This window comes from Lethenteron reissneri, chromosome 66, assembly GCF_015708825.2.
Source record: "Lethenteron reissneri isolate LAM-NWPU_2019-01 chromosome 66, ASM1570882v1, whole genome shotgun sequence".
Lineage (NCBI taxonomy): Eukaryota > Metazoa > Chordata > Hyperoartia > Petromyzontiformes > Petromyzontidae > Lethenteron > Lethenteron reissneri.
The window spans coordinates 7,634,429-7,658,623 of NC_083844.1; the positions used below are offsets into that span (position 1 = coordinate 7,634,429).

At 55.0% G+C, this 24,195-nt stretch overlaps 2 protein-coding genes across 4 annotated transcripts in view; one reads left to right on the forward strand and one right to left on the reverse strand.

The window, feature by feature from the left end:
* The window catches only part of LOC133359946 (zinc finger protein 287-like), a 33,949-nt gene extending 10,654 nt beyond the window's left edge, over positions 1 to 23,295 (forward strand). The window contains exons 3-4 of the mRNA XM_061578511.1: positions 7,391 to 7,537; positions 16,246 to 23,295. Coding sequence (XP_061434495.1) covers positions 7,391 to 7,537; positions 16,246 to 17,608 — 1,510 coding nt within the window. The 3' untranslated portion in view covers positions 17,609 to 23,295. The remainder of the gene's footprint in view (positions 1 to 7,390; positions 7,538 to 16,245) is intronic.
* On the reverse strand, positions 1,090 to 16,227 carry LOC133359860 (zinc finger protein 358-like). 3 transcript variants are annotated; one of them, XM_061578420.1, is made up of 3 exons: positions 16,042 to 16,227; positions 6,341 to 6,459; positions 1,090 to 2,486 (listed from the first exon to the last, which is right to left on the reverse strand). In XM_061578420.1, exon 3 carries the CDS (start codon positions 2,456 to 2,458, stop codon positions 1,721 to 1,723), a length of 738 nt encoding a protein of 245 aa, XP_061434404.1. In that variant the 5' UTR covers positions 2,459 to 2,486; positions 6,341 to 6,459; positions 16,042 to 16,227; the 3' UTR covers positions 1,090 to 1,720. The 3 variants fall into 3 exon arrangements, with proteins under 3 accessions (XP_061434404.1, XP_061434403.1, XP_061434402.1); XM_061578419.1 differs by lacking the exon at positions 16,042 to 16,227 and adding an exon at positions 6,578 to 7,416; XM_061578418.1 differs by lacking the exons at positions 6,341 to 6,459; positions 16,042 to 16,227 and adding an exon at positions 6,578 to 7,419.
* Positions 23,296 to 24,195: the final 900 nt, after the last annotated feature.

Genomic DNA, 24,195 nt, shown 5'->3' on the forward strand with positions numbered 1-24,195 from the left:
TTTTTTCCACACGGTGATGATGATGATATGTTGAGCTGGTATCATTTGTGATTGCCCAGGTCGCTTCTGAAAGAGAGTTCCTACATAGCTCAGTGGGGCCTTACCTAGTAGCAATAACCAAAAATATTTGAGTTCATACCAGGCGAGGGAGGTTAACATCTCGCCACAGCGGCAGATCGGGGGAGGGGGGGGGGGTGGTGGGGGACTCGGGGTCAGGAATTTATGACATCAACAAATGGCACTAAAATACAAACCTCTCTCCCGTGGTTCCATCAAAACGGCCGGAGTTTCATTCCAACTCCAAATTCACGGCCACGAAGGCCACACGAGGGGGCGTAGGGGTGGGTGGGTGATGGGGAGCGTCCTCTATGTCGTTGCCGCCGCCGACGACGCCGCCGTCGCCTTCACTGCCGCCGGCCGCGTTTCAAAGCCGGAGGAGGTGGTGGTGGTGGGGGCGGTGGTGGGGGCGGTGGGGGGGGCGTTTCTGTTGGGGCCGCTGGCCCCCGCGGTCCCTCCTGGCTGCTCAAATATGTGGGGGCCGTTGGCCCCCGGGATCTCTCCCTCACGCATCCCCTATTCCATTCGCGTTGCCACACCGCCCTAATACCCGCTAGGGTGTCGCCGGCATTCGAACGCGACGCCCCTACTCATCCAGCCCCACGCAGCGCTCCCCCGCTGCGAGCATACGTACGCACAGCATGATCAATCAAACGCCATACACCGTTACGTACAGCTCTCGCACGCTGCGAGCGTGTGCCCGTCTACCGCCCTGTGCAGCACTCGTCTCCACGTCGAGTACCCACGTTACCAATCGCGCACCTGTATCATACACGGAGCGAACGTATGCACACCCACACACACACACGCAGCTCTGTGCTCTCCAACTCAACACTGACTACTCACGTTATGATCGCGCACCTGTATCATCCACGGAGTGAACGTACGCGCACACACGCAGCTCCACACGCGACACCCACTCTCGCGCCGCTCTGCGCAGCGCTCTGCGCAGCGCTCCCACGAGGCGAGCCACTGTATACGCAGCACCACATGCGTTCACACTTCTCAACGAGATCACACGAGGCCACGATCAGCTATTAATGATTTATTGTCTGCTACCTGGGACTGGTTGTTGAGTCAGTATGAATGGACGAGGCTGGCCTACGCTGATACCTTCATGCCTATTCCCGATTTATCTGCTTATGATCCTAATGCACCTTCTTACTCACGGTTAGGTGCCCACGGAGGTCCGTTGATCCCGTGCTCGCAGTGTACCTCGATGCGTCGCATGGACATCCGGGTCGCTGGGCTGGAGAGCGTCTTGTGGCCTGATCCTGGAGCAAGAGAGAGATCTCCCGTTTTCGCCCCCTTTTTATCGTCCCTACATCAAAGGGATGCTGCTCCGCCTGTCGTCGCCCCCTCCCAGTTTTTCTTTAACAATGGGCGCGCGCCCGTTAGGGCGCGTGCCCTGACGGGCACAATGCTTATGCCCCTCTGCCGGCCCCGTCGATACGTGCGTGTGTGGGGTGTGTGTGGTGCGTTTCACCCGCGGTGGCCGAGTGGCCCCTTGCTGCGACCTTGCAATCTTAATGCCGGTCGCAGCACCGCGCAGTAGCATCGGGGGAGGTCGTCCAATTCCCTGGTCACCGGAAACCGTGAAAGTTATCCCGATAAGGGCTTCTCGGATTAAAACCGGTCGGCCAGGTGACCTCCCCTCGGAGCTCTATGGGGGGGGGGAAATGCGTGCGGGTGTGTTTATGTGAGGTGAGGTGAGGGGGACAGCGGGGTTGGCTCCGTCGCTTGGTGGTGGCGAGGTCGTAGATGGGGCGCCTGCTGAACGGCTTCGTGGCGGCGGCATCACATTTCTCTTCGCCTGCCTCGCTCCGGTGGAGAAAGAGTGGTCGCCACCGCCGCCACCGGACGTCCGCCGTCTTCTTGGTTCGCCTCCTCCGCCTCCGTTTCCGCGGGGAGCGGGAGCATCAAACGTCTGAGCCGAGGCACCCTCCGGTTCGCCGCCGGACGGGGGTCGCGATGGCAGGCCGTGGACGTTCTGGTGAATGTGAAGGGCCCTGGAGTCTGCAAACTCCTTGCCGCACGCGGAGCACCGACACGCCCTGCCACCCTCGTGGACCCGCCGGTGGGCAACGAGGGTGTCCGACCGGGCGAATATCTTGCCGCAGTCGGCGCATATGTAGGGTATCTCCTCGGCGTGCGCCGCCCGGTGCTCGCGGAAGACCTCGGCGTCGATGAACACTTTGCCGCACTCGGCGCACTTGTGTGACTCGCGCGCGTCGTGCGTCGCCTGGTGGCCAATGAACACGCTCAGCTTGTACGTTTTGAACGGGCAGTGGGGGCACCGGAACAGAGCGGGCTCCGTCCACCCCTTGTGCCGCTTCATGTGGTCGTCCAGGGCGGGCAGGTTGACCACGAGCCACTTGCAGATCGGGCAGAAGAACTTCATCTCCGCTCCGTTCCGTTCCGCGTCGGCACTGGGGCACGCAAGGGCAAAGCAACAATCATAAAATGAAAAATTGTGTGATGCGCCGCCGCACGATATCCATTCACGGGTGAACCGCTACACTTCGCTGATGATCTGAGGAGCATGAACCGTCGTTATGTAAACTCTCCAACCGTCATCCTCGTAGCAACAGCGGCGCATTGTTGCGCGGCGCTTTGAGATCCGCTTCTTCTGTGGCCGTCTGGAACGCTCTTCCCTTCCGATATTAGGAAGCCACTGGGAACTATGATGCACTTTTAAATCATCATCTTGATTGACAAATTCACTTCTTTAGAACTGCTTTTTGTGTTTCGTTTGTTGTCCTTTCCCCGCACCTGCGATTAGCACAGTTGGCTGCGTCGTGGCGAGATGTTAACTACCTCTGCTGGTATACAGGTCTTGGGTTCGATCCCGACCCTGATATCTGTATATTTGGAGTTTGCGTGTCTCTCTCCCCATGATTGCGTGGATTTTTCTCGAGGTCCTCCGGTTTTTCCCTCCATATTTTGAATCGACATCACCACGCGTTCAGAGTACAGTATTTGGCTGCTCTAAATTGTCATACTATGATAAGCCACTTTGATGAGTTGCTATAATTTGTGATGCCCAGGTCGCTTCTGAAAAAGAGCTCCTACATAGCTCAGTGCTGGGGCCTTACCTGGTAACAATAATAAATTGTTTACTTTTGGCAAGGTACGGTGCAAAATAATTTCAACGTACACACATACATAGAGTAGTGAGGAACCAAACAGAAGCGGGGAAGGCAGCAGTCCAGCGTTGAGCCAAAAATATTTTCCCAAGCTCTGCGGTCCTTTATATAATAAGGTGTTATCAGCCAAGTCATGAGAGCTCATACGTGGGTGGAAACTGAAGCATCCGGAGAAAAACCCACGCATGCGATGGAGTAGCGCCACCCCACAACAGACGGAACAGATGGAGATTAGTCCACACACTCTGCTACTGTACCGCTTTTTCCCGGCAGAGCTAGGCGGTACAGCTCCTCCTCAACCGCCACCCACGGGTAGAAGGGAGTGAGATGGAACAGATGGAGATTAGTCCACACACTCTGCTGCTGTGCCACCTTCTACCTGGCAAAGCCAGTGGGTACGGCTCCTCCTCAACCTCCACCCACGGGTGAGAGCCTGGGCAGGTGAGAGGCTGGACAGGTGAGAGGCTGGACAGGTGAGAGGCTGGGCAGGTGAGCCTGGGCAGGTGAGAGGCTGGACAGGTGAGAGGCTGGGCAGGTGAGAGCCTGGGCAGGTGAGAGGCTGGGCAGGTGAGAGGCTGGACAGGTGAGAGGCTGGGCAGGTGAGAGGCTGGACAGGTGACAGTCTGTGCAGGTGAGAGGCTGGACAGGTGAGAGCCTGTGCAGGTGAGAGGCTGGACAGGTGAGAGGCTGTGCAGGTGAGAGGCTGGGCAGGTGAGAGGCTGGACAGGTGAGAGGCTGGGCAGGTGAGCCTGGGCAGGTGAGAGGCTGGACAGGTGAGAGGCTGGGCAGGTGAGAGCCTGGGCAGGTGAGAGGCTGGACAGGTGAGAGGCTGTGCAGGTGAGAGCCTGGGCAGGTGAGAGGCTGGACAGGTGAGAGGCTGGACAGGTGAGAGGCTGGGCAGATGAGAGCCTGGGCAGGTGAGAGGCTGGACAGGTGAGAGGCTGGGCAGGTGAGAGGCTGGGCAGGTGAGAGGCTGGGCAGGTGAGAGCCTGGACAGGTGAGAGGCTGGGCAGGTGAGAGCCTGTGCAGGTGAGAGGCTGGACAGGTGAGAGGCTGGGCAGGTGAGAGGCTGGACAGGTGAGAGGCTGGGCAGGTGAGCCTGGGCAGGTGAGAGGCTGGACAGGTGAGAGGCTGGGCAGGTGAGAGGCTGGGCAGGTGAGCCTGGGCAGGTGAGAGGCTGGGCAGGTGAGCCTGGGCAGGTGAGAGGCTGGACAGGTGAGAGGCTGGGCAGGTGAGAGCCTGGGCAGGTGAGAGGCTGGGCAGGTGAGAGGCTGGGCAGGTGAGAGCCTGTGCAGGTGAGAGGCTGGACAGGTGAGAGGCTGGGCAGGCGAGCCTGGGCAGATGAGAGGCTGGACAGGTGAGAGGCTGGGCAGGTGAGAGCCTGGGCAGGTGAGAGGCTGGGCAGGTGAGAGGCTGGGCAGGTGAGAGGCTGGGCAGGTGAGAGGCTGGGCAGGTGAAAGTCCCCCGTATGACCTTAACAGGCAAGTAAGTTGCTGTTAGCGATTAGCGGCCAATGAAGGCTGGCACCATGGCACACGAGGGGGTGGGTGGCCAGCACCACGCCCGGCCGCCTTTCTCTCCCCAGTGGTGATGTTTACTACACACCGCACCAGGTTACACAGACACACAGATGGACACAGATTTACACACCCCAGAGACACAGACTAAGATACACAGACTAAGACACATACTAAGACACAGACACACATACATGGATGGAAACAGATTGACATACACCCAGAGACACAGACGGATACAGACACAGATGGCCACAGATTGTCACACAGCAAGGCCGTAATTATAATATATATTGGGGGGGGGGGACATACCCCCCCCCCAATATTCAAATATGCTCAAAATGCCCCCCCCCCAATATATTGCTATAAAATAGATTTCTGTTTATATTATAGTGGTTTATGGTTGTACTTTATTAATCCCTAATCTCTGCCATTACATACAATGAAACAAGAAAAGGTAAAAAAGAAAAAAACGGGGCAATGTAATACAATACACTATTATACATTATTGTACAAAATAAATAAATAAATTCCATCCCATGTGTTAGTGATTTTTTTATATTTTAGGCAGGAAATGGCAGGAAGTTCGTTTTCAAATTTAGATTGATTTTTTTCTGGGGGAGGGGGACCCCAGACCCCTTGGAAGATTTGGTCCCCCCCAATGTTGACTCCATGGCTACGGCCTTGTCACACAGACGAATACAGACAGAGACACACAGATGGCCACAGATTGACACACAGACACATACAGATGGCCACAGATTGACACACATACACAGACGGACACACACAGATGGCCACAGTTTGACACACAGACAGATTGACACAGATCGATACAGACAGACACACATAGATGGCCACTGAACGAAACACACAGATGGCCACAGATTGACACACACACAGACGGATACAGACACACACACAGATTGGAACAGAGACGCAGACCGATACAGACAGACACACACAGATGGTCACAGATTGACACACAGACGGACACACACAGATAGCCACAGATTGACACACACACAGACGGATACAGACACACACACAGATTGGAACAGAGACGCAGACCGATACAGACAGACACACACAGATGGCCACAGATTGACACACAGACGGACACACACAGATGGCCACAGTTTGACAGACAGATTGACACAGATCGATACAGACAGACACACACAGATGGCCACTGAACGAAACACACAGATGGCCACAGAATGACAGACACAGACGGATACAGACACATACACAGATGGCCACAGATTGACACACACACAGACGGATACACACACACAAATTGGAACAGAGACGCAGACCGATACAGACACACACAGATGGCCACAGATTGACACACAGACACATACAGATGGCCACAGATTGACACACAGACGGACACACACAGATAGCCACAGATTGACACACACACAGATGGATACAGACACACACACAGATTGGAACAGAGACGCAGACCGATACAGACAGACACAGATGGACACAGATTAACAGACACAGACAGACACACACAGATGGCCACAGATTGACACACACAACAACAACCGCCATTCGCTACTAAGTGGCGGTGACGTCACCACGACGCTTGTGCCAGGCCAAGTGCACCTTGAAGCCACGTGAAGTGTCGAACGCCCGCTGGCAGGAGGTCACGGGGCAGGCCCAGGTGCCACGGGTCGACTGACCGAGATGACCGAGATGACTGGCTGATGCACCACCTGTGCCCCCTACCGTACACACAGACCGATACAGACACACACACACACGGATGGCCACAGATTGACAGACACACAGACAGACACGGGTGAAGATTCTCCCACAGTGACACAAAGACGCGGGACTCACGCAGACTCGGGCGACTCGGTCGTGACGTCACCATTTCCTGCTCGACGTGACGTCATGTCTCTCTCCAACCTACCACGCGCACGCCGCGGGGACGTCTCCCCCCCCCCACCACCACTTAGTGCAGTGTTGAGTCTATGGGCAGTGTTGAGTCTATGGGTAGTGTTGAGTCTATGGACAGTGTTGAGTCAATGGGCAGTGTTGAGTCTATGGGTAGTGTTGAGTCTATGGTGCAGTGTTGAGTCTATGGGCAGTGTTAGTCTATGGTGCAGTGTTGAGTCTATGGGTAGTGTTGAGTCTATGGTGCAGTGTTGAGTCTATGGGTAGTGTTGAGTCTATGGGCAGTGTTGAGTCTATGGACAGTGTTGAGTCTATGGGCAGTGTTGAGTCTATGGTGCAGTGTTGAGTCTATGGACAGTGTTGAGTCTATGGTGCAGTGTTGAGTCTATGGGCAGTGTTGAGTCTATGGGCAGTGTTGAGTCTATGGACAGTGTTGAGTCTATGGTGCAGTGTTGAGTCTATGGTGCAGTGTTGAGTCTATGTGCAGTGTTGAGTCTATGGACAGTGTTGAGTTTATGGTGCAGTGTTGAGTCTATGGTGCAGTGTTGAGTCTATGGACAGTGTTGAGTCTATGGACAGTGTTGAGTCTATGGTGCAGTGTTGAGTCTATGGTGCAGTGTTGAGTCTATGGGTAGTCATCTTCTTGGTTCTTTCGGTAAAATCACGTAGAATGGAAATAATAAAATAATAAAAATAAAACAATAAAATTATTCTCACGACGTTTCGGCCACAACAACGCAAGCAGCCGTGACGTCACGTCACTTTGTCCTCCACAGGTCGTGACGTCATCACCACCACCGGTCGTGACGTCACGCCGGCGTTGCTTGCTGCCACTTTTCCTCCCCCCCGCTCCACGTCACTCGCACGCGACGGAAGGAAACCGACGGAGAAGGAGCGGAGGCCGTGAGTGAGAGAGACCGTGGGGGAGAGACCGTGGGGGAGACTGTGGGGGAGAGACTGTGGGTGAGAGAGACCGTGGGGGAGAGACTGTGGGTGAGAGACCTTGGGGGAGAGGCCGTGGGTGAGACCGTGTGAGAGACCGTGGGGGAGAGTCCGTGGGTGAGAGGCCGTGGGGGAGAGTCCGTGGGGGGGAGACCGTGGGGGAGAGACTGTGGGTGAGAGAGACCGTGGGGGAGAGACTGTGGGTGAGAGGCCGTGGGTGAGAGGCCGTGGGGGAGAGACTGTGGGGGAGAGACTGGGTGAGAGAGACCGTGGGGGAGAGACTGTGGGTGAGAGAGACCGTGGGGGAGACTGTGGGGGAGAGACTGTGGGTGAGAAAGACCGTGGGGGAGAGACTGGGTGAGAGGCCGTGGGTGAGAGGCCGTGGGTGAGAGGCCGTGGGTGAGAGGCCGTGGGGGAGAGGCCGTGGGGGAGAGACCGTGGGGGAGAGACCGTGAGAGAGACCGTGAGAGAGACCGTGAGGGAGACCGTGGGGGAGACTGTGGGTGAGAGAGACCGTGGGGGAGAGACTGTGGGTGAGAGACCTTGGGGGAGAGGCCGTGGGTGAGAGGCCGTGGGTGAGACCGTGTGAGAGACCGTGGGGGAGAGTCCGTGGGTGAGAGGCCGTGGGGGAGAGTCCGTGGGGGGGAGACCGTGGGGGAGAGACTGTGGGTGAGAGAGACCGTGGGGGAGAGACTGTGGGTGAGAGGCCGTGGGTGAGAGGCCGTGGGGGAGAGACTGTGGGGGAGAGACTGGGTGAGAGAGACCGTGGGGGAGAGACTGTGGGTGAGAGAGACCGTGGGGGAGACTGTGGGGGAGAGACTGTGGGTGAGAGAGACCGTGGGGGAGAGACTGTGGGTGAGAGAGACCGTGGGGGAGAGACTGTGGGGGAGAGACTGTGGGTGAGAGGCCGTGGGGGAGAGTCCGTGGGGGGGAGACTGTGGGGGAGAGACTGTGGGTGAGAGAGACCGTGGGGGAGAGACTGTGGGTGAGAGAGACCGTGGGGGAGAGACTGTGGGTGAGAGACTGTGGGTGAGAGCCCGTGGGGGAGAGACTGTGGGGGAGAGACTGTGGGTGAGAGAGACCGTGGGGGAGAGACTGTGGGTGAGAGGCCGTGGGGGAGAGTCCGTGGGGGGGAGACCGTGGGGGAGAGACTGTGGGTGAGAGAGACCGTGGGGGAGAGACTGTGGGTGAGAGAGACCGTGGGGGAGAGACTGTGGGTGAGAGACTGTGGGTGAGAGGCCGTGGGGGAGAGACTGTGGGGGAGAGACTGTGGGTGAGAGAGACCGTGGGGGAGAGACTGTGGGTGAGAGGCCGTGGGTGAGAGGCCGTGGGGGAGAGACCGTGGGGGAGAGACTGGGTGAGAGAGACCGTGGGGGAGACTGTAGGGGAGAGACTGTGGGTGAGAGAGACCGTGGGGGAGAGACTGTGGGTGAGAGAGACCGTGGGGGAGAGACTGTGGGTGAGAGGCCGTGGGTGAGAGGCCGTGGGGGAGAGTCCGTGGGGGAGAGACTGTGGGGGAGAGACTGTGGGTGAGAGAGACCGTGGGGGAGAGACTGTGGGTGAGAGGCCGTGGGTGAGAGGCCGTGGGGGAGAGACTGTGGGTGAGAGACTGTGGGTGAGAGGCCGTGGGGGAGAGACTGTGGGGGAGAGACTGTGGGTGAGAGAGACCGTGGGGGAGAGACTGTGGGTGAGAGGCCGTGGGGGAGAGTCCGTGGGGGGGAGACTGTGGGGGAGAGACCGTGGGGGAGAGACTGTGGGTGAGAGAGACCGTGGGGGAGAGACTGTGGGTGAGAGACTGTGGGTGAGAGGCCGTGGGGGAGAGACTGTGGGGGAGAGACTGTGGGTGAGAGAGACCGTGGGGGAGAGACTGTGGATGAGAGGCCGTGGGTGAGAGGCCGTGGGGGAGAGACCGTGGGGGAGAGACTGGGTGAGAGAGACCGTGGGGGAGACTGTGGGGGAGAGACTGTGGGTGAGAGAGACCGTGGGGGAGAGACTGTGGGTGAGAGAGACCGTGGGGGAGAGACTGTGGGTGAGAGGCCGTGGGTGAGAGGCCGTGGGGGAGAGTCCGTGGGGGAGAGACTGTGGGGGAGAGACTGTGGGTGAGAGAGACCGTGGGGGAGAGACTGTGGGTGAGAGGCCGTGGGTGAGAGGCCGTGGGGGAGAGACTGTGGGGGAGAGACTGGGTGAGAGAGACCGTGGGGGAGAGACTGTGGGTGAGAGAGACCGTGGGGGAGACTGTGGGGGAGAGACTGTGGGTGAGAAAGACCGTGGGGGAGAGACTGGGTGAGAGGCCGTGGGTGAGAGGCCGTGGGTGAGAGGCCGTGGGTGAGAGGCCGTGGGGGAGAGACCGTGGGTGAGAGAGACCGTGGGGGAGAGACCGTGGGTGAGAGAGACCGTGGGGGAGAGAGACCGTGGGGGAGAGACTGTGGGGGAAGACTCGGTGAGAGAGACCGTGGGTGAGAGGCCGTGGGTGAGAGGCCGTGGGGGGAGACCGTGGGGGAGAGACTGTGGGTGAGAGAGACGGTGGGGGAGAGACTGTGGGTGAGAGAGACCGTGGGGGAGAGACTGTGGGTGAGAGACCTTGGGGGAGAGGCCGTGGGTGAGACCGTGTGAGAGGCCGTGGGGGAGAGTCCGTGGGGGAGAGACTGTGGATGAGAGAGACCGTGGGGGAGAGACTGTGGGTGAGAGAGGACGTGGGTGAGAGACCTTGGGGGAGAGGCCGTGGGTGAGAGGCCGTGGGTGAGACCGTGTGAGAGACCGTGGGGGAGAGTCCGTGGGTGAGAGGCCGTGGGGGAGAGTCCGTGGGGGGGAGACCGTGGGGGAGAGACTGTGGGTGAGAGAGACCGTGGGGGAGAGACTGTGGGTGAGAGAGACCGTGGGGGAGAGACTGTGGGTGAGAGGCCGTGGGTGAGAGGCCGTGGGGGAGAGACCGTGGGTGAGAGAGACCGTGGGGGAGAGACCGTGGGGGAGAGACCGTGGGTGAGAGAGACCGTGGGGGAGAGACTGTGGGTGAGAGACCTTGGGGGAGAGGCTGTGGGTGAGACCGTGTGAGAGACCGTGGGGGAGAGTCCGTGGGTGAGAGGCCGTGGGGGAGAGTCCGTGGGGGGGAGACCGTGGGGGAGAGACTGTGGGTGAGAGAGACCGTGGGGGAGAGACTGTGGGTGAGAGAGACCGTGGGGGAGAGACTGTGGGTGAGAGGCCGTGGGTGAGAGGCCGTGGGGGAGAGTCCGTGGGGGGGAGACTGTGGGGGAGAGACTGTGGGTGAGAGAGACCGTGGGGGAGAGACTGTGGGTGAGAGAGACCGTGGGGGAGAGACTGTGGGTGAGAGGCCGTGGGTGAGAGGCCGTGGGGGAGAGACTGTGGGGGAGAGACTGGGTGAGAGAGACCGTGGGGGAGAGACTGTGGGTGAGAGAGACCGTGGGGGAGACTGTGGGGGAGAGACTGTGGGTGAGAAAGACCGTGGGGGAGAGACTGGGTGAGAGGCCGTGGGTGAGAGGCCGTGGGTGAGAGGCCGTGGGTGAGAGGCCGTGGGTGAGAGGCCGTGGGGGAGAGACCGTGGGTGAGAGAGACCGTGGGGGAGAGACCGTGGGGGAGAGACCGTGGGGGAGAGACCGTGGGTGAGAGAGACCGTGGGGGAGACTGTGGGGGAGAGACTGTGGGTGAGAGAGACCGTGGGGGAGAGACTGTGGGTGAGAGACCTTGGGGGAGAGGCCGTGGGTGAGAGGCCGTGGGTGAGACCGTGTGAGAGACCGTGGGGGAGAGACCGTGGGTGAGAGGCCGTGGGGGAGAGACCGTGGGGGGGAGACCGTGGGGGAGAGACTGTGGGTGAGAGAGACCGTGGGGGAGAGACTGTGGGTGAGAGGCCGTGGGTGAGAGGCCGTGGGGGAGAGACTGTGGGGGAGAGACTGGGTGAGAGAGACCGTGGGGGAGAGACTGTGGGTGAGAGAGACCGTGGGGGAGACTGTGGGGGAGAGACTGTGGGTGAGAGAGACCGTGGGGGAGAGACTGTGGGTGAGAGAGACCGTGGGGGAGAAACTGTGGGGGAGAGACTGTGGGTGAGAGGCCGTGGGGGAGAGTCCGTGGGGGGGAGACTGTGGGGGAGAGACTGTGGGTGAGAGAGACCGTGGGGAAGAGACTGTGGGTGAGAGAGACCGTGGGGGAGAGACTGTGGGTGAGAGACTGTGGGTGAGAGGCCGTGGGGGAGAGACTGTGGGGGAGAGACTGTGGGTGAGAGAGACCGTGGGGGAGAGACTGTGGGTGAGAGGCCGTGGGGGAGAGTCCGTGGGGGGGAGACTGTGGGGGAGAGACTGTGGGTGAGAGAGACCGTGGGGGAGAGACTGTGGGTGAGAGAGACCGTGGGGGAGAGACTGTGGGTGAGAGACTGTGGGTGAGAGGCCGTGGGGGAGAGACTGTGGGGGAGAGACTGTGGGTGAGAGAGACCGTGGGGGAGAGACTGTGGGTGAGAGGCCGTGGGTGAGAGGCTGTGGGGGAGAGACCGTGGGGGAGAGACTGGGTGAGAGAGACCGTGGGGGAGACTGTGGGGGAGAGACTGTGGGTGAGAGAGACCGTGGGGGAGAGACTGTGGGTGAGAGAGACCGTGGGGGAGAGACTGTGGGTGAGAGGCCGTGGGTGAGAGGCCGTGGGGGAGAGTCCGTGGGGGAGAGACTGTGGGGGAGAGACTGTGGGTGAGAGAGACCGTGGGGGAGAGACTGTGGGTGAGAGGCCGTGGGTGAGAGGCCGTGGGGGAGAGACTGTGGGGGAGAGACTGGGTGAGAGAGACCGTGGGGGAGAGACTGTGGGTGAGAGAGACCGTGGGGGAGACTGTGGGGGAGAGACTGTGGGTGAGAAAGACCGTGGGGGAGAGACTGGGTGAGAGGCCGTGGGTGAGAGGCCGTGGGTGAGAGGCCGTCGGGGAGAGACCGTGGGTGAGAGAGACCGTGGGGGAGAGACCGTGGGTGAGAGAGACCGTGGGGGAGAGAGACCGTGGGGGAGAGACTGTGGGGGAAGACTCGGTGAGAGAGACCGTGGGTGAGAGGCCGTGGGTGAGAGGCCGTGGGGGGAGACCGTGGGGGAGAGACTGTGGGTGAGAGAGACGGTGGGGGAGAGACTGTGGGTGAGAGAGACCGTGGGGGAGAGACTGTGGGTGAGAGACCTTGGGGGAGAGGCCGTGGGTGAGACCGTGTGAGAGGCCGTGGGGGAGAGTCCGTGGGGGAGAGACTGTGGATGAGAGAGACCGTGGGGGAGAGACTGTGGGTGAGAGAGGACGTGGGTGAGAGACCTTGGGGGAGAGGCCGTGGGTGAGAGGCCGTGGGTGAGACCGTGTGAGAGACCGTGGGGGAGAGGCCGTGGGGGGAGACTGTGGGGGAGAGTCCGTGGGGGAGAGACTGTGGGGGAGAGACTGTGGGTGAGAGAGACCGTGGGGGAGAGACTGTGGGGGAGAGACTGTGGGTGAGAGACCGTGGGGGAGAGGCCGTGGGTGAGAGAGACCGTGGGTGAGAGACCGTGGGTGAGAGTCCGTGGGTGAGAGAGACCGTGGGGGAGAGACTGTGGGGGAGAGACTGTGGGTGAGAGAGACCGTGGGGGAGAGACTGTGGGGGAGAGGCCGTGGGGGAGAGGCCGTGAGTGAGAGAGACCGTGGGGGAGAGGCCGTGGGGGAGAGTCCGTGGGGGAGAGACTGTGGGTGAGAGAGGCCGTGGGGGAGAGGCCATGGGAGGGAGACCGTGGGGGATAGACCGTGGGGGAGAGACCGTGGGAGGGAGACCGTGGGGGAGAGACCGTGGGAGGGAGACCGTGGGGGAGAGACCGTGGGGGAGACCGTGGGGGGAGACTGTGGGGGAGAGACCGTGGGGGAGAGGCCGTGGGGGAGAGACCGTGGGGGAGAGACCGTGGGAGAGAGACCGTGGGAGAGAGACCGTGGGTGAGAGACTTTGAGTAACCGAGAGAGAGAGATCGTGGGAGGCCGTGGGGGAGGCCGTGGGAGATTGTGAGTTGGAGATCGTGCGTGGGAGATCGTGAGTGGTAGATCGTGAGTGGGAGATGGTGAGTGGGAGATCGTCAGAGGGAGATCGTGAGTGGGAGATTGTGAGTGGGAGATTGTGAGTGGGAGATTGTGAGTGGGAGATTGTGAGTGGGAGATTGTGAGAGGGAGATTGTGAGATGGAGATTGTGAGATGGAGATTGTGAGATGGAGATTGTGAGATGGAGATTGTGAGATGGAGATTGTGAGATGGAGATCGTGAACAGGAGATATTTAGTAGAGAGACCATGAGATATTTCTGCGCCGATGTTAGACTTGCAGGCCGTCCCTGCCTACGATCCATCGTGGGTTTAACCTGCAGGCTGAGTCGCAGTGTGAGGAGCTCACAAATCCTTGAAAGATCTGTACAGGGTCCTTATCAATCTTGATTTGAAGCTTTCTTGACTGCAGGAATCCATACTCTTTGGTTCTATCGGTAAAATCACGTAGGTAGACAAAATAATAGATCACGACGTTTCGATCGCAACGCAAGCGACCGTCATCAGGTGAGAGGGATATCGTGAGAGGGAGACTGGGTCGTGACGTCACGTCTCTTTCCAACCCACCAGGTTTATTTGAACAGTGAGAGACAGAATAACAACAACAAAATCCAGAAAAACGCATGTCAAAAATTGTATAAATTGATTTGCATTTTAATGAGGGACGTTTCTTGTAGTTGGCCACCAGGTTTGCACACATCTGAGGAGGGATTTTGTCTCACTCGTCTTTGCAGATCTTCTCCAAGTCATTAAGGTTTCGAGGCTGACGTTTGGAAACTCGAACCTTCAGCTCCCTCCACAGATTTTCTATGGGATTAAGGTCTGGAGACTGGCTAGGCCACTCCAGGACCTTAATGTGCTTCTTCTTGAGCCACTCCTTTATTGCCTTGGCCGTGTGTTTTGGGTCATTGTCATGCTGGAATACCCATCCACGACCCATTTTCAATGCCCTGGCTGAGGGAAGGAGGTTCTCACCCAAGATTTGACGGTTCATCGTCCCTTTGATGCGGTGAAGTTGTCCTGTCCCCTTAGAATAACACCCCCAAAGCATAATGATTTCACCTCCATGTTTGACGGTGGGGATGGTGTTCTTGGGGTCATAGGCAGCATTCCGCCTCTTCCAAACACGGCAAGTTGAGTTGATGCCAAAGAGCTCCATTTTGGTCTCATCTGACCACAACACTTTCACCCAGTTATCCTCTGCATCATTCAGATGTTCATTGGCAAACTTCAGACGGGCATGTATATGTGCTTTTTTGAGCAGGGGGACCTTGCGGGCGCTGCAGGATTTCAGTCCTTCACAGTGTAGTGTGTTACCAACTGTTTTCTTGGTGACTATGGTCCCAGCTGCCTTGAGATCATTGACAAGATCCTCCCGTGTAGTTCTGGGCTGATTCCTCACCGTTCTCATGATCATTGCAACTCTACGAGGTGAGATCTTGCATGGAGCCCCAGACCGAGGGAGATTGACAGTTCTTTTGTGTTTCTTCCATTTGCGAATAATCGCACCAACTGTTGTCACCTCACCAAGCTGCTTGGCGATGGTCTTGTAGCCCATTCCAGCCTTGTGTAGGTCTACAATCTTGTCCCTGACATCCTTGGAGAGCTCTTTGGTCTTGGCCATGGTGGAGAATTTGGAATCTGATTGATTGCTTGTGTGAACAAATGTCTTTTATACAGGGAACAAGCTGAGATTAGGATCACTCCCTTTAAGAGTGTGCTCCTAATCTCAGCTCGTTACCTGTATAAAAGACAACTGGGAGCCAGAAATCTTTCTGATTGAGAGGGGGTCAAATACTTATTTTCCTCATTAAAATGCGAATCAATTTATAACATTTTTGACATGCATTTTTCTGAATTTTGTTGTTATTCTGTCTCTCACTGTTCAAATAAACTTACCATTAAAATTATAGACTGATCATTTCTTTGTCAGTGGGCAAACGTACAAAATCAGCATGGGGTCAAATACTTTTTTCCCTCACTGTATGTTGGCTGGGTCATGTAGCCCGCATGCCCATCCACTGCACGCCCAAGCAGTTTTTGTTTAGCCGTATAGAGGGGTGGCTAAACGGGCGTGGTACGGGCTGGAGATGAGATGGCGCTGATGCGGTACGGAGGATGAAGCTCGTTTTAACAGTTGTTCAGTATGGCCATGGGGAGTCAGCGATGTACAACGGCAAACACACGATACACACAAACAAACGATAGGAAGTGTAAAATACAACAAAAGGTAAGCAAGTTGCCAAATGGAAATTGTTTAAGTCCAATTTATCAAGATTGGGCAAGGCAGCAACAATAACAACAGAACAATAGCCAACCGCGCTAATAGGAGGTGCGGGGGAAGGGCAACAAATTAAACACAACAACAAGCAGCAGTTCTAAAGAAATTAGTTAGTCAATCCAGGTGGTGATTTAAAAGTGCATCGTAGCTCCCAGTAGCTTCCTCATACCGGAGAGGAAGAGCGTTCCAGACGTCCGCCAGAAGCAGCAGCAGCATCTGAAAGCGCCACGCGACGCAGCGACGACCACTTTGTTTGTTCTACAGTTAGCAACCGGTGTCCGTGGTTTCTAGCTTCACGACTTGTTTGCGATACTTCACAGGGGTGGGGCGAGGGAGATTCATTTTCCTTCGTGTGCCTCACTCTTTGCCCCAGTGCTAGGACGGGAATGATGAACGAGGGAGGAGAGATCAAGATCTACTGCCCAATCTGCAACTGGGTGGTGATCAGCCTGCCCGCCCTGGAGGACCACATGAAGCGGCACAGGGGCCGGACCGAGTTGGTGCTGTACCAGTGCCCCCACTGCCCGTACAGCACGGACAAAGCGGCCACTCTGATCGGCCACCAGAGGAGCCACGCCGACGAGAAGCCCTACAAGTGCTGGGTGTGCGGTGAAGTTTTCGCGAATTCGGGAGACTTCTGCTCCCATCAGAGCGTGCACATGAAGCGGGTACGACGCAGGAAGTCGATCGTCCCACTGCCCGGAGATGTCTCACCGGAAGAGAGGATCCTCGCAGGCGAGAGGCCGTATGTGTGCACGGTGTGCGGCAAGGCGTTTGTGCGCTCGGACACCCTCGTCATCCACAATCGGGTCCACACGGGTGAGAAGCCGTACAAGTGCGCCACGTGCGGCAAGGCATTCAACCAGTCGACAGCGCTCCTCAACCACAAGAGGACCCACACGGGCGAGAAGCCCTACGGGTGCACGGTGTGCGGGAAGCGATTCGCCCAGTCGAGGGTTCTCGTCAAACATGAGAGGACCCACACGGGTGAGAAGCCCTACAAGTGCGCCACGTGCGGAAAGTCATTCGCCCAGTCGGGCACCCTGGGCATCCACAAGCGCACCCACACAGGCGAGAGACCGTACACGTGCGACGTGTGCAACAGATCGTTCACGCACTTGGGCAACCTCAAAGTACACAAGAAGACGCACGCGGGCGGGAGGGCGTTCACGTGCCCCACGCGCGGGAAGGCCTCCTCCGAGGCAAGGAGCCTCCGGGCATGCCGGAAGGCCCGCGCGGGCTCGAGCGAGTCAACGCCGCCGGCCCGTCCCCCTCTCCTCCGCCGCCGCGCCCGCGGTAGGGCCAGGCTCCACGAGGGCGTGACTGCCACTGAGGAGATCGTAGCGAGCCTCGGGGGCGAGGGTCCCGCAGCGACCCCCTCTGCGACTCCTTTGGCGACCCCCTCAGCATCGCTAAAATCAGAACACGGAGAGACCCTCAGCTTCGAGACGTGGCCAGGGGTGAAGGTGGAATGCAACGGTGAAGATCCTTCTGCCTCCCTACAGATCATGAAGCAGGAGCGCGAGACTTGGCCAGGGGTGAAAGTAGAACTTGGGGGGGAGGATTCTTCAGTTCTTCTTTCGATCGTGAAGCAGGAACAGGAAAAAAGCCCCGGTTGTCAGACACGGCTGGGGTTAAGTTGGCACACGGGAGACCGAGTCTCTGCTTTGGGAACAAAAGTTGAGGTCTACGTGGGAAGAGTCAAGGAGGAGGCTCCAAGCAAGCATGTCGAGTGAGAGTAAGTCGTCGACTGGGACCTTTGTTAATTTGGTGGTGTGGGTGGAGGAGAAGCTGATCGAGAAAGATCAATTTAGAAAAAATGCCGTGCATTACATCAGCCATTCGAAAGCACGAGCGCGTCTGCACGACTGTTATGGCACGCAATGTGGAGGCCATATTTTTTGCTCTGAGAACAGATACACGTGAAGTGAAAACTACGTAGACTCTTTGTTTTATTTTACCAGGTAAAGCCCACCACTGAGCCACGTAGCTCTTTTTAAATCCTTTATATTAAGTTCACTTGCTTGCTTGCGCGCTTACGACTGTGCAAATCTTTCGGTCGTTTTTTAACCCACTTCCCGTGATCCAATCGAGCTGACATTTTGCACACAGACTCGTTGTGCGTGACAATTTATTTTCGTGAATATTTTTTTCCAAAATTTTCCACTTTTTAGGGAAATTTTTTTTTCATATTTAATTTAAAATACCAATGTGATAAAAATTGAACTCTTACTCAAGAAAAACAGAAATGAATAATAAAATAAAACCGATGCCACGCATATAAAGGATTTATAGTGAAAAACTTAGTTTTTACGGGTTAATTTTTTAGAAGTGACTTGGCCATCACAAATGATACCTCAATGAAGCCGCCTACCATCACGTGGACACTTATAGCAGCAGCCAGTTACTCTCTAAACGCCTGGTGATGTTGATTCTAAATGCATAAGTTCCAATCGTGACAGGGAGTGCAGCAAATGCTGCTCAAAACGTGAACGGATAACATGGCGGTGGTGACGCACACCCGGACACAAGGTCTCGACTTCAAAGGCCCACAGCTGCTGCTTTGTGATAGCAAAATCAAAAGGTGTCCTGACCAATGACGAGCCAAGGAGCGGAATCAAAATAATTCTGGTGCTTTGTGAGAAGACAGAGCCGAAGAAGAAAAATGTAGGATATAAGCGAAACGCTAAACCACAGAAGTCTGTTCTGCCAGAGGCGGGCTCCGGGACTTGTCCTCGTGACTGGCAATAATATTGAGCTCTAGACCGGTAGACTCCATGCATCACAGGGAGTTTTTTTTTTAATCTTATTTTCATACGTGTCATTGGGTGAGCCACTTCCAAGCAAAGGCTTGCACTCGCAGCATTGCGATACAAGACGTGTGGGAGAGAACTGTGAACAAGACTTTCTACAGCCTACACACACGACCATAGTGTGAGGATTATTCCTATCGTGCTCCGATCAAAGTCAACATCTTTGAAGGAAGACCTGAGGCCACCACTACTCGTGAGTGTGCCCAGTACTTAGTCAACCCACAGGCGAAGGATAGTGAGGGTCGAACCAGAGACTGACACGGAACGATATAACCTGATCTGGAGCGTGTCCACTGAGCAGAGAACGAGACGTACAGACAACTGCTGGATGACTCTCGGAAAGAGGGGGGAAGACATGACGGGCGCTGTCTCTCCCAGCCGTTCCTCACTCTGCAAGGGTCAACCGTGTCTGGTGCCAAGGGGGGTGACGCACTGCCGCCGGCGGACGAGCTGCAAGCGATATCTGGCGACGTGACCATCGCGCACATGACTGTAGACGGAGCCAGACCCATCGATCTCTGCCAGCACGGGCACCGCAGTCAGCGTGAGCAGCATGCCGACTCGACAACCACTGCAGCGGTGGACGCAGAGCCTGGCTGGATGCAGCGGAGTAAAATCACATGCCGTGTGCCGACATACACCCACCAACCCAACGCATCCTGCTGGGGACCTGAGGTGTTTTCGTTTCAAGGAAAGACCGCTATCAAGCCGATCACCGCCTCTGGACCCCAGAACCACCAATAGCAGAAATCGTACGTGAACATAGTCAAACCATACTACCCGCTATAATTATTGGACCTCTTGGTGACTGCCCTCCAACACACACACACACAATGCACATATCGGTACAAATAAGATTGTTCCGCGGGGTTTTGGTTTCGCATAAGGTTGCCATTCCAAGATGGTGTGTTACTGATTAACTGGTCGTGGAGAAGCATTGTTCTGTCCCTGAAGTTGCATGAATACGGTCGTTTAGCAGTATTTTAGTCATTTGTTTCTTTTCATCACGTAATCTTGGCAATTAATGCATTGATGTCATACGGGCCATTGATAAACATCTATTAGCCAAATCTACACACTGGCATGTACGCTATTCTTTCTGGATATTTCTTTAATTGCATAAGCATACCAATTCATTGATGTCATACATGGCCATTGATAAGCGTCTATTAGCCAAATCTACGCATTGTCATGTACACTATTGTTTTGGGATATATTTTTCTAATTGCGTAATCGTGTCGTTAAATCCACCACCACCCGACACAGCCAACTAGTAAGGGTTGTCACGTAAACAACATGCCAATTTGTCACTAGAACAGCTTGCAAGTGTGTTGGAGAGCCAAGCCACAACATTTACAATCTGAGTACAACATTTTGCCAGTAATTACAACTAGTTTCATCAGGCGACAGCCATATTTATGGAGAAGTCCACCTTTTCATTCCTTATATAGATGCGTAGATGTGGTGACGAAACTTCTGCGCTCTTGAGTCAACGTATATTATGCTTGCACATTATGCTGGCCCATTGATCTTGTCCTTCCTGTCCATTGTGTGTATTAAAATAGCCGTCCCAACGGTAATCCCTATTGAAGTATGGTGGCCTGTATAGGCATGCATTTAAACAATGTATTTGATGATTCGCTTTCACACAGCACTAAGTCGGTAGCTATCCGAACGGTTAAAATTATTTTTATTTCTTTAAATATCGATTGATTATCTAATTAGTCTTGGCCAGTAGTAGCTAGTTTTGCACAGAACATGATAAAAAATAAATTGAGTGTCCTTGTTGGCACGCGTGTTCTGCTACTGCTGACAGTTGTATTTGGGAGTATTTAATATTTATTTCGTGTTCTTTTAGTCTCGTGCTGATCATTCGCCCTAATTGCCCAACATAGCATTTGCCACAAGTGCAGTTAATCCGATACTCACCTTCTGTTGATAGCTTCGGTAATACCTCTTTTGTACCAGATATTAATTTCTGTATTTTATGTACCGTGCCAAATCTAATTCGAATGTTTTGTTTTTCCAAACATCTGGCTAGTTTATCAGTTACTCCCGCAATGTATGGTATTTTGATCGTTTTAATTACTTGGGAAGTTTCAATGCTCGTGTTATTTGATTTGATTGTGGCATTCAATGCCCTGTTGATTTGTGCATCATTGTAACCGTTCATTTGCAGCGCTTCCTTAACATGTTTAATTTCGCTTCTCAGACTATCACCATCTGATACTTTCTTATCCCGATGAATGAGCGTCTTGATGAGAGCAGATTTTTGTGTGGGGCGATGGTGTGACTGCATTCAGATAGGCGTCGGTGTGCTTTTTCTTTTGGCAAATGCTGTGTTATTTGATCATTTTGACCCCGTCCGAGCAGAATATCCAGAAATGGTAGAGTTCTGTCAGCTTCCACTTCCATGGTGTACTGGATGGATGGGTTTTGCGAGTTGAGATTTAGAAATTCGTTAAGTTTATCTTTGCCGCGTGGCCAGACCACCTTTGTGTCATCCACATCTAAACTAAACAGAGTGTTTTAGTGTGCTTGAAGCTATTGCTTTTGTTTCAAAATCTTCCATGTACAAATTCGCTATCACAGGAGATAAAGGAGAGCCCATTGCTGCCCCTAGCAAGAAATAGATGTTCTTTAGACAGTGTTCAGCTAGTCTTGGGCTATATTTGGCTAAACCTATGTTCGTTACCAGAGTGTCGAGTAATTTAATTGACTCGTTTACCGGAACCCTCGTGAAAAGAGAAGTCGCATCAAAACTTACGAGGCTATAATTAGAGTTAAGCTTAATATGTTTAATTATATTTCCGAGATGTTCAGAGTTTGTGATGAACGAAGAGGTCCTACCGATGTTGGGCTGTATTTGTTTCCTTACGTATTGTGTTAATTTCTATTTGGCAGAGCCTATTGTACTATGGTTCTTAATGGGACATCAGGTTTGCGAATCTTTGGTAGCCCATAAAGTCATGATGGTTTTGATGCCCTTGGTTTGATCAGGAATTGCTCTTCCTTGTGTAGCCGGTATGGGCTTAATGTAAATGACCCACAAGTATAATTGTGAATGAATATAATAATGACCATGGATTAAGCCCATAGGGTCACGTGGGTGCACAGTAGGCCACGCCCACCAGTAGAGTAATTAATTCAGGGTACAGGACGCCTATTCAGATTCAGGTAGATGTCGTACAGACGCACGAATGCTCCTCAGAAGAACACTTTGAAATAAAGAGTTGCAGTCACACAATCCTATGGTGTCCCTTGGTGGTGGAGTCATCCAATTCTCAGGAGGGCAGATCACAACGCAGAGTATCCACTCATCGCCTCCGAACTCATCTACTATAATTGTTTTTTTTGTACTCATTAACCGGCCTGACCCCTCGTAATGAACACGGGAGGAGAGGGATAGGGCGGGCCGGTTACACTTGGTGCCGTGACTCTTTTCCTTATAAGCCATTGTCATTTGGCAGCCGAGGTTGTGTTGCAGAAAACCCTAGAGGAAACCTTCAAAAGGACTCATCAACTCGGGGACCCATGGGAGGTCAGGAGACCACCGACACATTGCACATAAGGAGGCTGATCAATAGGTTGGACAGGGTCTTGGAGCAGCAGGTACAAGTGTCTGGGATGGGACAACATCTGATGAGAGGAAACCTATTGCGATTACTCAAGGCGTGTGGTGTGTGCAATGAAGAAAACCACACAACACTACTGCACTGCAGTAGGGCCAACTTTTGTTTGTTGTGCTTTGCAGCTGGTCATTGGAAACAGGTTCGCCCCCTACAGAACAGACGGACAGCAGAGGGACCAGGCAATCGAATGTCTTCACATCAGCCGCCGTTAAACTAGATCACTCGCTTCGCAAAGAGGGTCTGTGTGGGTGTTAATAATTCCCTCTAACAGGTTGAAGTCGACGTACAACAATGGCATGCTGAGGTCCAAGGAGCATTGTCGAAGGACCACACACTAGTTATCCAGGGATCTCAGAGAACCCAAGACCTGTATACCAGGAGAGCTAGTTAACATTTCGCCACGGTGGAGTCAACTCTGCTAATTGCAGGTGCGGGGAAATGACAACAAACTAGACACACGACGCGTGCGAGTCGCACAAGTGCGGTGAAGACGTCGGCGGCGGCGAAACGTCGTACTCAGATTGTGATTGTGGATTTACTCTCCAACACACCGGTGTGCTGTACTAGTGTAGAGAAAGTGCATGTGTGGAGACAGTATGTGTGTGGAGACAGTATGTGTGTGGAGACGGTGCGGGTGCAAAGACAGTCCGTGGACTAGCGGTCACGATCGGGAATTACAGGGTTGATAAATAAGACGTCGAGTTGTCGCAAGGGGGAATCGCCATGGAAGTTCAGGAATGGGCCAGAGAGTTCAAGAAAGGGGGCGTGGCCAGGGGCGGAGTGAGTGATAAAAGGAGGCGACAAGCACGGTTCGGGCTGCCATGGGATCGGGGTCGTCTCCACGCCGTCGCTGTCTTCATGTCGGTGCGGTCTTCGCGTTGCCGCTGTCTTCGCGTCATCGTTATTTGCGTGTCATCCTTGTCCAAGTTATCTGCGTGAAGCGCCCTAATCAAAATAAAGAATGCCCTCTATACTTTGTGTCGTCCGAGAGTCATGAAACTAGTTTAGCGTCGGAAATGCACATCTTATACCGTCGGTATATATACTTACCTACAGTTGTGGGCACAGGCCCATAGGGGGTGCCACACTGAGCTGGGAAAGGTTAGAGAGAGCCGGACCGTTGAGGAGCCAGGGTCCCAGACACCAGGTGAGGGGTTGGGGGGTTCTTCCAGAGCCCCCTGGAAGGTTCCAGAGAGGGGGTGGTACCGGGGGCGGAGAGCCCCCGAGAGGTGTATAAAAGGGGCACCTCTGGGACAAGCTCGGGGCAGTGTTCCCATGGGTGGAAAAAACCCAATTTTTCCAGCGGCAGGCATCGGGTTTTTTCTTTAATACAATTAAACCCGATTTCGGGGAATTAAAACCTGGTTTAATGAATACGAAACTCTGATAGGCTTAGGCTTCTTCCTCATTGGTGCTGCTATCGTACTCGGGGCCGTCGAGCACGGGGTAGTCGTAGAATGCGAGCAGGTTGGTCTTGATGAACACGAGCTTCTCCACAATCGTTAGGCGCCAGTGAGTTCCTTAGCTTGGAATGGATGAAGCCCATTGTTGAGAAGTGCGGTTCTCCCAATCTCAGATGATCGGGTTTAATATAAAAAGACAATTAAACCCGATTGTAAAAAACCCGACTGTGGCACCCTTGAGTGTTCCGAAGACGAAGAACAGAAGAACAGTCTAGCTAGTACCCTGGGACCCTGGGACCCGACGTCCTTGTAAGGGCTGGTGCCGAGCGCGGACCAGTGGTCAGGACCCGTACCTTGGCTGGGTCGGGTCAGTTAGCCTCCCCTAGGGCACAGATAGCCGGAGGGCTGAGAGCCAGGATTACTGAGTGTGAGGGCACGTTAGCCCGGAGGCTGTACCTCCCTAGAGAGTGGGAGT

What these genes read in the sequence shown, in the direction of transcription:
- LOC133359860 (XM_061578418.1), bottom strand. Translation starts at nt 6,633, where the DNA reads ATGACGTCACGTCGAGCAGGAAATGGTGACGTCACGACCGAGTCGCCC. An exon ending in ACCGAGTCGCCCGAGTCTGC is followed by an intron (nt 2,487 to 6,577) that starts GTGAGTCCCGCG and finishes TGCGTGCCCCAG; the next exon opens with TGCCGACGCGGAACGGAACG.